Source organism: Chionomys nivalis, chromosome 26, assembly GCF_950005125.1.
Source record: "Chionomys nivalis chromosome 26, mChiNiv1.1, whole genome shotgun sequence".
Classification (NCBI taxonomy): Eukaryota; Metazoa; Chordata; class Mammalia; order Rodentia; family Cricetidae; genus Chionomys; species Chionomys nivalis.
The window spans coordinates 21,551,957-21,567,331 of record NC_080111.1 but is presented as its reverse complement, the minus strand read 5'-3'; the positions used below and the strand labels follow the sequence as shown (position 1 = coordinate 21,567,331).

Genomic DNA, 15,375 nt, shown 5'->3' with positions numbered 1-15,375 from the left:
GAATCTCCTATTTTCCCAGAAACTCGAATTACTGAAATATTGCTTTTCAGCTGAGTTTCTTTTTCTTTTTCATGTATCACATGGATGCATTTATGTGTGCATGTGCGTGTATGTGGACCTATACTAGAAAGAGGTGTAATATGATTTTCATATAACAGTAGGAAAATTACACACAATATTCTTACCTCCTTAATACTGAAGCTTAATGGCAATCATTTGACTCAGAAAAGAATCAGAATAATTTTTTTGCACAGTGAACATTTATTACAGACTATTGCTAGTAAATATCTCCTTAATATTGTATATATCACGGCATGTCCGTGTTTCTGTAGAATGGTATTCCCAGAGTACTCATGCTGGATTTTGTATTTTCAGGCCTGCAATTCTAGATGACTTTGTCAGTACAATTGATTTACCCAATTATGGCTGCACAATCCCAGAGAAGACCACTTGCAGTGTTTACGGCTGGGGCTATACTGGACGTAAGCTAACTTTTAAGGCATGAGGGAATATAGTTATTTAGCATATAAACACCCTTTCTTTCCTGATTTCCTTGCCTTTATTCATTGCTCGTTAACTGTGTATTTTCTATGCTGCTCCAGAGATCAACTCGGATGGTTTATTGCGAGTAGCCCATCTGTATATTATGGGGAATGAGAAATGCCGTCAGCACCACCAAGGGAAGGTGACTCTCGGTGAGTCTGAACTGTGTGCTGGGGCTGAAAAGATTGGATCGGGACCATGCGAGGTAAGAAAAAGTTGTTTAATAAAGTCTGACTGTCTGTCTGTCCGTCCGTCTGTCTGTCTATCTCTGTCTGTCCATTTCCCTGCCAAGCCTGCTTCCCTATCTATCTATCTATCTATCTATCTATCTATCTATCTATCTATCTATCTATCATCTATCTATCTATCTATCTATCTATCTATCTATCTATCTATCTATCTATCTATCTAATCTATCTATCATCTAATCTATCTATCTATCTATCTATCTATCTATCTATCTATCTATCTATCTATCTATCTATCTATCATCTATCTATCTAATCTATCTATCTATCTATCTATCCTCTAATCTATCTATCCTCTAATCTATCTATCTATCTATCTATCTATCTATCTATCTATCTATCTATCTATGTATCATCTATCTATCTATCTATCTATCTATCTATCTATCTATGTATCATCTATCTATCTATCTATCTATCTATCTATCTATCTATCTATCATCTATCTATCTATCTATCGATCTATCTAATCTATCTATCTATCATCTAATCTATCTATCTATCTATCTATCTATCTATCTATCTATCTATCTACCTACCTACCTACCTACCTACCTACCTACCTACCTACCTACAGGTGGAACATTCCTGTAATTCTAGAACTTGGGAAACTAAAGCAGGAAGATTATAAGTTCTTGATAAAAGTCTATCTTCTAAACCAAAATTGCCTTAAAAGCCAATGCCATATTTTCTTGTGCATTTTCTGTTTACTTTTGTCAAATCAAAGTATTTGTATACCAAGGCATTCCTAGAGAAAGGAAGTTTAGAAAAAGCCTTCTGTAATGTTTGTGCATTGCTTTTAATTGACTAATGAGCCAGCCCTTGCTTCATCCACAAAGTACCTTCAAGGCATACGTGTCTAAAAAGACGACCATACAAACTGCAGAAGTCTCAGAGGAACCTGTGCCCACAGGAACAGCTGGCCTGAGCCAGGGGAAGTTCACTGACACCTGACTGACAGTGGGGAAACCTGCATAGGCCCAAACTAGGCCCTCGGAATGTGAACGGCAGTTGTTGGCTGGGACAGTCTGTGGTGCCACTGACAGTGGGACCAGGATTTATCCCTCATGCTTGAGCTGGATCTTTGGAGCCCGTTCTCTTTGGAGGGATACCTTGCTCAGTCTAGACGTAGGGGGAACTTGGTCTTGCCACGAAGTGATGGGAAGCCTTGCTCTCTCTGAGGAGTGAGTGGAGGGTGGGGTAGGTGGTAGATGAGGTGAAACTGGAGAGAGAGAGAACTGCCCTCTCTTCCTCCATTCCTCCTTTCTTCCCAGCCTCTTTGCATCTGTCATTTGGTTATTTCATCAGTCAAGAATATTTGAAGAGAACGACCCTAAATTTCTACATGGTAGAAAGTCTCCAAAGACAGTCGTTTTGAAAAGTTACTGTCAGGGGTGACTGGTATCTTATTTTAAAAGCAATTTTATTACTTTATGGGGCTTGGTATCTTTTTTTTTTTTTTTAAATCTGTACTGTTTGACATTTGTTTTCAGGTCTACCTTAATTTACCTATCAAAAATTCCATATCAATGACTCCTTCTTTCTACCCGACATACAGACATAACTTTTATAGCATTTATTTAATTTTTTTAAAAATTGCATTGCTTTTAGAGGAAAATGAAGATAATATCAAACATTCTTTTTGTTTGCTTGTTTTGTTTTTGAGACAGGGTTTCTCTGTAGCTTTGGAGCCTGTCCTGGAACTAGCTCTTGTAGAACAGGCTGGTCTCAAACTCACAGAGATCCGCCTTCCTCCGCCTCCCGAGTGCTGAGATTAAAGGTGTGCACCAACACCACCTGGCTCACACATTCTTATTTATATTTGGATGCTTAAAGCTAGTCATTGTGGTTCTTCTTTATGTGCATGTATGAGTGCTTGAATGCTTGCACATACCTCATATGCATGCTTGGTGTCCATGGGAGTCATAATAGGGTGTCAGGCTCCCAGTAGCTGGGGTTATCGTCACTTTCTGTGGGTGGTGGGAACCAGATATGGGTCCTCTGAAAGAGTCCTCTTAAATCCTGAGTCATACTTCCAGCTCTGTAACTGTACTCTTAGGAGGGTGCGTGGCGCATAAAAGTGATAAACACAGTTCTAAGAGTTATCTATACAAACGTGTGCAGTATGAATACATGCATATTCATATAGTTAACATTTGTGTATTAATATGTATATTATATATGTATATGCACAAGTTAATCTATATTCATTTGTCATATTTCTTTACCTGGTGATATAGTAAAATATTTAAATTATAACTATATTAACTACTAGTATCAACTATGAATAGAGAAATATTTCATGCTTGGAAAAATCATTTCCAAATTACAATATAAAATTATTGTTTCAGTTTTAAGGATTTCCTATTTAAATTGTTAAGATAGTCTTTTGGTGGCAGGCAAAGTGTGTTTTAGAAAGAAGAGAAAGTTAAAGTACGCTTAACCATTAAATCATGTGATTACAAGTGGATTTTCTCTATATTTTATAAATCTACATATTTTCCAAATGTTGATATGGGACACATGGTGAATATCAACAACAAAATAAACATAGAATTGACATTACTCAGTGGGGGGAATGCTGAAAAGATGGTTCAGTGGGTTATGGCACCTATGGCCAAGCCAAAGGATCTGAGTTCAAATCCCAGGTGGAAGGAGAGGCCCAACTCCTACATGTTGTCTTCTGACCGCCCCATACATGGAGACATATACAATACTTAAAATGTAAGAAAAATTGACGTCATTAAATGACTATACCTTTAGCTGCAAGTCATCAGGGGATGCTACTGAAGAATTATTGTTTTATTTTCCTTACAAAATAATTTGTCTTGTTGTTGTTTGTTTTTTCTTCTTAGGGAGATTATGGCGGCCCACTCATTTGTGAGCAACACAAAATGAAAATGGTTCTTGGTGTCATTGTTCCTGGCCGTGGATGTGCCATCCCAAATCGTCCTGGTATTTTTGTCCGAGTGGCGTATTACGCAAAGTGGATGCACAAAGTAATTTTGACCTACAAATTGTAACAGCCATAGAAGAAGCCAGTGTGTTTGAAGCATCCATCTATACATGAAGATTTCAGAGACGTCGAGATTAAAATGTAACCTAAACCAATCCTAAAACAGCTACTTGAGTGTTGTGAGTGTTCAGAAGCTCATTAATATATATGGGTGTTTTCTGTTGTTCTGTTTGTCAGTGTTATTTTGTAAATGTTGAAGTGAATTAAGGTACCTGTAAGTGCAGTAACATATCTCCTGAAGATACTTGAACGGATTCAAAAATGCAATAGTTGCTAGATGATAAGAGATTTAAAGGTTAAGGTTGATTATCATTCTATGCTGCTTTTCAGGTTAATATCTTAATGATGAATCAATCATAAGTTAAACATTATTTTAACCCCACCAAAACCAATCTGTACTTTGTGTTTCTAACTTGTAACTCTGTATTAAATTATATTACACTTCCTATGGCACATGTTATAGTTCATTCATTTTTTTCACAACATGTATCCTGCAATACTGGCACACAAGCATCCTTTTATGAAAACAGATGACCCTAACAAATGGCTGAATACACATGCAGCAATATTACCGTTTAAACCATGATGTATCTAGTGTCATAGCTAAATGTTTTGGATGTATGTATCTATATTTATTCTACAATGTAAAGTTTTTGGAAGATCAGTGGGAATATTCAGGAAAGGTACAAGGTATAAGTGTGGTTCCTTTGTACGTATCACATATGATCTCCACTGGAAAGTGTTCAAAGTCAGGACAGGACCCAGAGGATAAAAGAATGGCTAGCCTGTATGTTTATTTATATTTATTAGCCTAGTTATTTTGTGTGCTCTCTAATGCCCTAAAAGCAGAAAGTAATTTGTGTATTTGTCTTAATCTTTCCTCCAAATTTGAGCTACCTATTTATGAAGGATATTGGTAGATCTATTTTCTTAAAACATTTATTCAGTTTTCAAACATGTCTCAATGAAGAAATTTTAAAGTGTCTCTGTCTTCAAAAATGTATTTATATGGGTTAATACTAAAACTTGCTGCTATGATTGGCTTCTAGCTCTCCTTAAATTAAAAAAAAATGATTTAGCATAAAAATATTATGTCTGCAAGTTTGTGATCATCCCTTCATTAAATTTTATTTTGAAATATTTTGAAGAAAAAATTAAAATACTTTCCTTAATCTAAAAATTCTTAGTTTTTGAGTAATAGAAAAAAATATGAAGTAAAATAGTTTTTCTAAATTCTTTAATTCAATGACTTTCAAAAGTATAACTGATTCTGAAAAATCAAATATGTTGGAAAGATATCATATTTTCTCATTTCTTTTTAACAAAACTCTTAATGACATGGAATATTCATTTAGAATTTATGATCTATATGATAACACTCAAATTGTATTTATTATTCTACTTGCCATGACTAGCTAAGAGTTGTATATACAGAAATAGGATACAAAAAAGTAATAAGACAGCTTCTAAGTTCTCAGTCTTCATGTGTATATCAAGATTATTAAAAGTTATAATTTGAGTGTTTTGAATCCAATGTTCCCATTCTTGAGATTAATTTTTTTTTAGAGTATCTGATATCTGAAGTTTCAAAAGATGCCCTAATGCATTCTCAGAATTTTCTGGAAGTCAATCCAGAAGTTCTTGTACAAGCTCTGACATATGTGTATGCATGCGTGGTATATATACATACACATACAAATGCATATATGTTTGTGATAGCATAGGTGCTGTGTTGATCAACAGTGGATGCAGAGAGACCCAGTGAATTGCTGTCCTTATCATTTTACATCTGTTACATTTTCATTCCTTTTGCAACATGTCATTTGAACAAGCATAAATTTCAAAGATATATTATTAAAATATTAAAGTCCTTCTTATAGCTTCTTACTGAATTGAATAGATTTCAATGTTACATATAAATTATATTGATAAAGCTGTTATGCTAATTATAATACTTTAACATACTAACATTTTACAATACTTCTTATAGTGTATCTTTTGTAATTATCCATGAAAAGAGGAACAGAAATTACCTAGAACCAATACGCAGTCAAGTTTTTAGATACTTTGGAATCAGTGTTTCTAATTTTAGTGAAAAACAAACAAATATGTCAATAAGTCACCAAACGTGGTTTGTTGAGCAACTCTTCCCATGAGATTTTCTTTGCAGTGGTCAAAGTTGGTAGAGCTGACAGTAAACAAGATCCATGGGGTCTTACTTGCTAGAAAATGGTAGAGTTATTTTCTAAAGAACACTATATATGGGATGGTTTTCTATGAATAAATTTCAAAGGAAGAGGAGAGAAAAAGTCAGCTTATCTAGAAATCTCTATTATATTGTCTCATGGACTAGCTAGCCTTTTGAACTATGAGCTTCCAGGTTGGTTTTGTTTTGACTGGGTAAGAGTTACACACTGTCATAATTGTAGATATTTTCTTCTGTCTGCAGGAATAGGAGTGTAAAACTAAAATCGTAGTCATCTGCCTCTGCTGTGCAGAGAGGTGATAATTCTTTTGTATATTTCTTTAATGTTATTGTAAAATGTAAAGTAACTTTTACCAATTTGCTGTGGGCAGGTCCTCAGTATAATTGTTTCTATTGAGTTGGGCTCTATTAACAGGCTCTGGCTTGTCGTCTAAGTGTTTCAAGTTATAGGAATAGGAAACACTGGAAGGCAAGAAAGATGACAATAATGGCATGTGTCAGAAAAGCTGAGGATGCTTCCTGCTGGTACCAGTGGTACTGTGCGGAGCTGATGTTCCAGCTACACCATCCCTGAAAAAGAGCACTGTCAAGAACTAGTAGTTGCTGTCAGGCATTTTCTTTTCTCTTACAAAACAAACGCTAGCTCTGTAATACGAAACAGAAAATGTCAATACTATATCATGCTAAGTAAAGGGAAACCTTAAATTGATTTAAAATAACTACTTCTACTCACTGTGTTTATAAAACCACTCATTTACATTTATAGAAAACTCGTAAAATAAAAGGGATTTGGGTAAAGACAATACATTTGCCTTTTTACAAAGAGTAATTTGCAATAAATCACTCTTCATAATTAAGTTCAAGGAAGAAAATGTCTTTCAAAATTCAACTGAAGTTTGTACCAAGAACTTATTAGTAAGAATCAACCAACCAACCAAACAAAAACATTGAACTATCCCAGACCCTTACCTCTTGACAGTGCCATTTTCGCGTAGGTTCATTTCTGTTTGCACAGAAGGCTTCTGTCTTCAGAAGCTGAAAACCGAATCCTGTGGAAATCGCAGCGAGTCTGCCTATGTAAACAGGACAGGAATAGCTGCCGATTGAGTGGGATAGCTGGATGCTTACCCCAAAAAGGGAACCCTGTGGTGATGGCTTGTATTATAAATTCTCTGTAGTTAATAAAGTTGTTATTTTTATAACCATAATTATATTATTATTCTTAATAATAATAAAATATTTTACCAAATGTCTCCTTTCTCTTTTATAATCATATGTTTACGTAACTGTTCGAGGACTTTAAAGTGGCAACCCCAACAACATGGTTTTAGTAGACAGAATCGACATACATTTTATCATGAGAAATACATAATTTCTGTATACAATTAAGTAAAAATTGCATATTTTTCTGCCTTCCTTGCATGGCACTTTCAGGGCTCTCAAAAAAATCATCAACATCTGTGAACTTGAATATCTTCAAGTGTAAAATAGGTTTATTCTGCCATTATTTAGACTTGCTAGGAAGCTACTATGCTGCCTTTTGCAACTATACAGAAAATATTATAAATGTCCCTAATTTCCCATACAACTAGATGTTATAAAATTGCTTATAAGTTTTAATTGAGCTATGGCATCTTTAGAGGGTTATCAATAATTTCACAATACATGAGTCCACAGAATGTATTTACTTAAAAGTAGAAGAACTAATTATTAACTGTCTAAACAAGAGCTCTGTAATAACATTGATTATTTCTAACTTTGCCATACTGTCTCTCCCTGACCCAAAGTAACTAACTTTACTTTCTTATTGAAAATGATGATTCTCATATATATAACTTGATAGGCACAGTAAGACAGCTTATCATTTTTAATGGTATGCTTAAAGTAGAATATGCACACTTACTCACTATGTCAGCATGATGGTTAAGATTCTATAGAATGAATTTTTAAAATTCACTTTATTCTACAAGAGCTAGTTCCAGGACAGGCACCAAAGCTACACAGAGAAACTCTGTCTCAAAAAAACAAAACAAAACAAAAGATTCACTTTATCCTTTTCGACAATCTATCTTGTATATTCTTTCAAGTAAAGAGTCATGAATTCTTTGAGAAATGTCATTTGCAACATTTCTCAGATAAGAGAACAAACTTCATAGGTAAACTCAGAAAGCTTGGGCTCCTAATACAACTTTGTCCATCTTCTGTATTGTGCAGCTCTAACCTCTAATTTCAAGTCTTAAATTTTTACAGTAATTATTAGCATGCTTAAAGAATGATAACTCATTCATGTGTTCTTGTAAAAGTCCTCAGAGCTATTTTTATTGAGTGATCAGTATTGAAATGAATTTTTAGTTGCTGAATTAAACCAATATTTAATATGTGCTTTAACTTTTTTATTTAGTATTTGAGAATTGCATGCATGTATGCACATGTATGCAGTGTATTTTGAGCACATTCACCCATCCCCTCAGCTCCTTCTGAATCCTTTCATATCCTCCTGCTAACATCATGTCATTTATTATCATGACCCACCGAGGTCAATTAGTGCTGCCCACATACACATGTATGTGGGGAAGTCCACCGGGGCACCGTAATAAATCGCTATTTGTCCAAGGCCCCAAAGAATCATTTCAATCTGTATTTCCTCTGTGCTTTGGTCCAGAAGTCCTATCGTGGTTCCGTCATTAATCTCGTAAGTGCACTATCCTTCACCTAGGCAATTCTAAACCTTTGAATCAACGACAAGCTTGTCATGTGTGAGTAGCCGCGAACAGTTTACTCTAAGGAGCTTGTGGATATCTTTTGCCGTTTACATTCACAAGTATTTCTGTTGCATATGTTATTTATGAAAGAAGACGTTCACTGCAAGTTAAAGGTGTATTTGGTGGAATTAGGGAAGAAATTATGAAACCATCATCAACATGTTACTGCCTTAAGTATGTCCACTGAGATAGAAATAAAATAAAACTCACTCTTACTTTATAGAACTCAAAAAATAGAATAATAGGTTATAAATCAACTGTGTGCTCATTTATGGTTGAAAATATAAAGCATTAAAAACATAAGCACTATAGCAACACATGGGATCCCAGACAAGCATTAGTTCTTCATTGCCCTCTAATATTCTTGAGTACTCAGTTTTATATGTTCGCTTCTTCTAACGTTTTTAAATGTAATCCTTACGCCAAGGTTCACCAGATTTTTTTCTACCATGACTAAACTTTCACATTTTATGTAGTTGCTTTTGTGTCTGCATCCTCATTCCCTCTAGGAGTCCCCATCAGCCCCTGTAGTGCTTGTCCCTTCTCACCTGTACTTGCTTGTAGCTGCCCTATGCCTGTTCTGGGTCAGACATGCTACAGTGGGCATTATTTTTCCTGTGCACTGTGTGACCCTGAGTTTATACTTCATAAACAACAGCAATATCCTGCTATTAACATTTCTACACTCTTTATTTTTCACAGTGCTTCACATATAATGGTGGTAAAAATATTCATAATGAATAATATAAAATGAGGTCCCTTTTTTCGAGACTTAATACTGTTTCTAAGAGAATTTGATTTGGATACAAATTGTACAGTTATCACTAAGAGTTATACATTTTAGGGCTTACACTTAATCAAATTATTTAGATTTGAATTAGCAAGTGACACTAATTTAAAATGTCCTATTAATTGTATATACTAGGTGACGCTTGGAAAATATTTTTATTTATTAACTGATACATAGAAATTATGCATAGTATTTGTGGGGCATCCCGTGATATTTGGGCAGTGTGTATAATGTACAATGTCCAAATCAGATTGAGTGTATTTTCTTGAATACATAATTTCTTTATGATAAATCATTCTGATGTTGTTTAAGTATGCAGGACATATTTATTATCTAGAGTTACCTCATTGCTCAATTGCACACCAGAACGCCTTGCTTTGGACTAAATGTAATTTAGTACCTATGGGTTAACTCATCTCCATTCCCCAATTTTACCCAGATTCTGGTATCCACCATTCTACTCTTACATCGATGAGACTGTATTTAAAAACTGAATGTATGAATAAGACTGTGGCATTTGCCTCCCTGTATCTTGCTTATTTCAAGAAACATGATGATCTCCAGTCCCATCCATGGTGTTGCAATCAGCAGAATTTAACTCATTTTGATGTCTTAAAAATACTCCACTGTGTCTATCTGCCACATTTTCATTATCAGTTGGTGGATAGCTAGATTGATTTCTTACTTTAATTGAATGAAAGTGCTGAAATGAATTGGGGAGTGAGGATGCCCTGGTAGCAGACAGAGTTCATTAATAGCAATGGGATCCGTGGACTGAGTAGCAGTTCTATTTTACGTGTCTGGGTAGTTTCCGTCTTGGTTTCCACGATGGCTGGGTTAATGTGAACCAGCATTTCCCTTCTCATACCCTGAAGCTCTAGTTTTGCTTTGTGGGTTTTTACAATAATCATTCTTATGGTGAAATGATGGCTCATTGTGGTTGAATTTATGCTTCCATGATGATGTGGAGTATATTTTTTTAATATGTGTGTCCATTTGCGTCTTTTTTATAGCATGTCTGTTGACACCTGCTTTCTGTTTTCTGACGACTGGGCTGGTTTTCCAGGCTTACAGTTTCGCTGCCATCAGCTGAGCCTTGTGCCCACTATGCGCGTTGCCCTCGGGTCGGCTGTGCAGATGAGACTGCTTTCCTGTCCTGTGAGCTGTCTTTCCACTTTGATGGTTTTCTTGGCTGTGCAGATGCTTCTCAGTTTGTCATCCTACTTTTATAATTTTGTTTTTGTTTCCCATTCTCTTATTTTTCTTAGTTAAACAATATAAACCACTTCCAATTATAATGAGTTTTAAGTATTTTTTTATATTTTAATAGTTTCATAGTCCGATCAGATTTTCAGCACTGTTGTGATAACAGTGGTTATAACAGGGGAGCTTCCTGGTATTAATTCAGATCCTAAAGAGAAAGTTTTCATCTTTGCTGTATTTAGTATGATGTTAGCTGTGGCTCTGTTGCATATCATCTTTTTATCTATTTATTTATTTATTTAGTTAGTTTTTGTTTTTTCTTTTTTTTTCTTTTTTTATATATTTTTTTTATTCTTTTTTAATTAAAATTTCCAACTGCTCCCCGTTTCCTATTTCCCTCCCCCTCCTCCCACATAATGCCCCCTCCCCCCACTCCCCTCCCCCATCCCCACTCCTCTTCTCCTCCCCCCAGTCCATTCCCCCTCCCTCTCGATACTGAAGAGCAGTCCAAATTCCCTGCCCTACAGGAAGACCAAGGTCCTCCCACTTCCATCCAGGCCCAGGAAGGTGAGCATCCAATCAGGCTAAGCTCCCACAAAGCCAGTTCATGTATTAGGATCGAAACCTAGTGCCATTGTCCTTGGCTTCTCATCAGCCTTCATTGTCCGCCATGTTCAGAGAGTCCAGTATCAACCCATGCTTATTCAGTCCCAGTCCAGCTGGCCTTGGAGAGCTCCCAATAGATCAGTTCCACTCGATACAGGGTTTCTCTGTAGATTTGGAGCTTGTTCTGGAACTGGCTATTGTAGACCAGGCTGGCCTCGAAGTCACAGAGATCCGCCTGTCTCTGCCTCCCGAGTGCTGGGATTAAAGGTGTCTGCAACCACTGCCGGGCTATGTATCATCTCTATTAAGATGGGATACATTACTCCCATAACTAGTTAAAAGTGTTACCATGAAGAAAAGTTAAATTATATCAAATAATTTTCTGCTCCTCATAATGATCATACTGATTTTGCTCTTCATTCAATTGACATGATGTGTTATGTACATTGTTTTGCATATGGAATGAAGCCTTGATCATGATTAATAATTTGTAGGATTTGGTTTGCTGATGTTTTAGGATGTTTGCATCTATGTTTATCAGGAATATTTTGGAGCACTCTTGTGTTTCTGTGTATTTATCTGGTTTTAACATTAGCATAATCCTGCACAGAGATAACAGTTTAACATTCTTACGTTTCTTAAAAAGTGAAGAATTGTTGGCTTTAAAAAGCTAATGTTTTCCTATTTGTAGATTGATTTTAGAAAGGAAAATGGGAAATTCAATTTTTTATTTTTTGAAATTATGAGAATTGCACAGTTTTCTCTTAGTTCTCCCTCCGACCCTTTTCATGCAACCCTCTAGCTTTTTTTCAAATTCTTGGCCTCTTTTCTTTAGTTGTTTCATATTAAATACATTACTGATCTGGATATATTCCCAAATACAATCTTCTTATTCAGGACTGATCTTTTGGTCTTTCTCAAATCAATGGTTTTTAGTACACACACACACACACACACACACACACACACACACACTACACATAAAAGAGGGGGGGGAGGAAGCGAGAGAGGAATATTTCTAAAGAAACCAATCCTGGGACTGGAACCCTAGCCAATTATCCAGGCCTAGGGGAATTAGATTTTTGTAGGCTTATGAGTATAGGTGTTTTCTGGTGTGCGCTCACTGGCAAGCGGATGTTAGACATAAAGCAAAGGACAAGCACACTACAATCCACACCCCAGAGGAGCTAGGGGGAAGGGGGACCCTAAGAGGGACACACATGGATGTCCTCAGGAAAGATAAATTGTTAAGATTTCCTGAATAAACGGGGAAGGGGAGTAAAAGGGAGGGGATGGGGCATGGGAACATGAGGGCTCCCGATGGCCAAGTTGGGGACCTGACAGAAAGGGAGAGCAAGGAAAGAGATATCTTGGTAGAGGGAGCCATTATGGGGTTGGGGAGAAACCTGGTGTTAGGGAAATTCCCAGGAATCCACAAGGATGACCCCAGCTAAGACACCTAGCAATGGTGGAGAGGGTGCCTGAACTGGCCTTCCCCCATAATCAGAGTAGTGACTATCCCGTGATCATAGAACCTACATCCAGTAACTGATGGAAGCAGATGCAGTGACCCACAGGTAAGCACTCAGCTGAGCTCTTGGAACTTAGTTATAAAGAGGGAGGAGGGATCATTTGAGCAAGGGGGTTCAAGATCATGATGGGAAAAACCACAGGGACAGCTGACCCAAGCTGCTGGGAACTCACAGACTCTGGACTAATAGCTTGGGATCCTGCACGGGACCTAAGATTTCTGAATGTGGGTGACAGTTCTGTGGCTTCAACTGTTGAGGAATTCCCTAGTAGTGGGACAAGACATATCCTGCGTGTACAAACTGACTTTCTGGAGACCATTCAATACGGTGGGATACCTTGCTCAGCCTTGATACAGGAGGGAGGGGCTCGGTCCTCTCTCAGCTTGGTACACCAGACTTTGTTAACTCCCCAAGGTTCCTCTGAGGAATGGATGGGGGATGGGATGGTCAGGTAGGGGTGGGAGAAGGGGAGGGAGGGCAAACTGGGGCTTGTATGTAAAATTTAAAAGATATTTTAAATAAAAAATAAAGGTGTTTTCTTAATAAAACAAATACAATTTAATTTATGTAAGGGTATGTTTTCCAATTTGGTATTTCACATGAAAAGTCAATGCCATCGCCATGAAGGGAAAAAACACCACAATTAATGCGAATATTCTGAGTCAACACTCAGAATAGTCTACACATTGCTTGTAGGTAAAGCTATCACTTGAGCAGCATTATAAAGTGTCATAACACTAGCACTGTCACTTCATCAACACAAGATTTCCATTTGAGGATTTCTTTTCAGCTGAGAAACCAACATAGGTAGCATGCTGCAGAGAGATACAAGGAAGGATTTTTGTATTGTTCCTTATAGCTTTTGAAATGTATTCTAAAGTTTTTAGATCTTTGAGTTTTCATATGACATAAAATCTAAATATAATCATAACTGAGAATACATAAGCACACCCTGTATTCCACAATGTATACAACCTACCAAACACAATACTTTGCTCTACATATGTCAATCATATCTCAACACAAATGAAAAATATCGCTGAGAAAATCAACTACTAAAAGTAATCACTAAAGAAAAGATGGAGATTTTATGAAAAAACTCCAAAAAATGATTTTTTTTTTAAAAAAAGCATTTAAATGTCTCTAGACTATGGAAGAGAATTTGTAAGAACATTTTTCTCTTTGGTTGTTCAAAGAGTCATTGTAATAGGAAATGCTCAAGTTATGCTGATTGTAAGAATCTGGAAAAAATAATGATGACACCTTAATCAGATAAGTTTGGCAATAATTCTCAGTTGTGAAGGCTGAACTCATATAAATGAATATGAAATACCATAGCAACTCTAATCCTGGGCATTCCCTAGAAAATAATTGTTCAATTAAGGTTGGATTTTACTCAAGTCTTTTATGTAACTTTTCAGAACCATGTGGAGAAAACCATGTGTTCAAGGCTTGAAAAAGTGGAGGTACATGGGGGTCTCAAATTCTACTCCACACTATAGTAGTTAAGACACTTCGGATCTCTATACTTTAAGGCTCCATGCGAGTGATTATATAGGATAATGTTTACATTTTTCCATTATTAAAATTTCATTCAACTTGACATCAGATATACAAGTTAAAACAGCAAATGAGACAGGATTTTTGCCAGTTAGTTTCACAACATAGGAGGAAGATAGAGGAAGTGGTACTTTGGTAAAGTGCCAATAACACTCAAAGTCTCGTGAGATTTTGTTAGAATTTAAAGCATACCCTTGGGAAGGCTACTACGTATAAAGTCAAGCAGGGCATAGAACAGCATTTTAGCAGTACGGTGTCTAGAGGTAACGGGAGAATGCAGTTTGGTAGTCTTTAAAGGGATGATTATATTGCATACAGTATAAAATGCACACTGTGAAATGAAATTTAGGCATTGAAAATGGTGTTGTTGAAGAAAATGAACCCATATAAAAATATCTCCTTGATAACATAGACATGATCACATTTATATAGGACATTGAGGTTGAGAGGTAAACTCTTTTAAAAAATAACTTTAATTTTAATTTTCCTATTTCCCAAGCCTATTAAGAACAAATAAATAATTACACAACAAGAAAACTGGGTTTCAGATCTGAAAGTCCACAGCTCAAGAGATAGTGACGACAGGCAGCTACCACCTGAAGAAATAGAAAAGGAAACCAAGGACAAGCTTGTAGATTTATAGTTGAAACCAGATCTAGGAAGAGGACTTTGTAGAATAACTTAGATATGAGTTATGATCTGGACTCATAAAGTGAAGAAAGTAGATAAACACATACACATATACATATATACATATATGTGTATATATGTATATAATTAGCTGGATTCCCCTGTTAAACTAAAAAGCAGTTTTAAAAAGATTCCAATGTTTTAGACAATGTTGTTATCCTAGAGTCATAAGCAACCACAATAAGCACTGCCAATTGCAGGTGCAGTGGTCCACTTGAG

At 36.2% G+C, this 15,375-nt stretch overlaps 1 protein-coding gene across 2 annotated transcripts in view; it reads left to right on the top strand.

The window, feature by feature from the left end:
- Hgf (hepatocyte growth factor) overlaps positions 1-5,009 on the top strand; it is a 65,430-nt gene extending 60,421 nt beyond the window's left edge. For both annotated transcript variants that reach the window (XM_057758508.1, XM_057758507.1), the window contains exons 16-18: positions 376-482; positions 603-748; positions 3,647-5,009. In XM_057758508.1, the coding sequence (XP_057614491.1) occupies positions 376-482; positions 603-748; positions 3,647-3,814 (421 nt within the window). In that variant the 3' untranslated portion in view covers positions 3,815-5,009. The remainder of the gene's footprint in view (positions 1-375; positions 483-602; positions 749-3,646) is intronic.
- Positions 5,010-15,375: the final 10,366 nt, after the last annotated feature.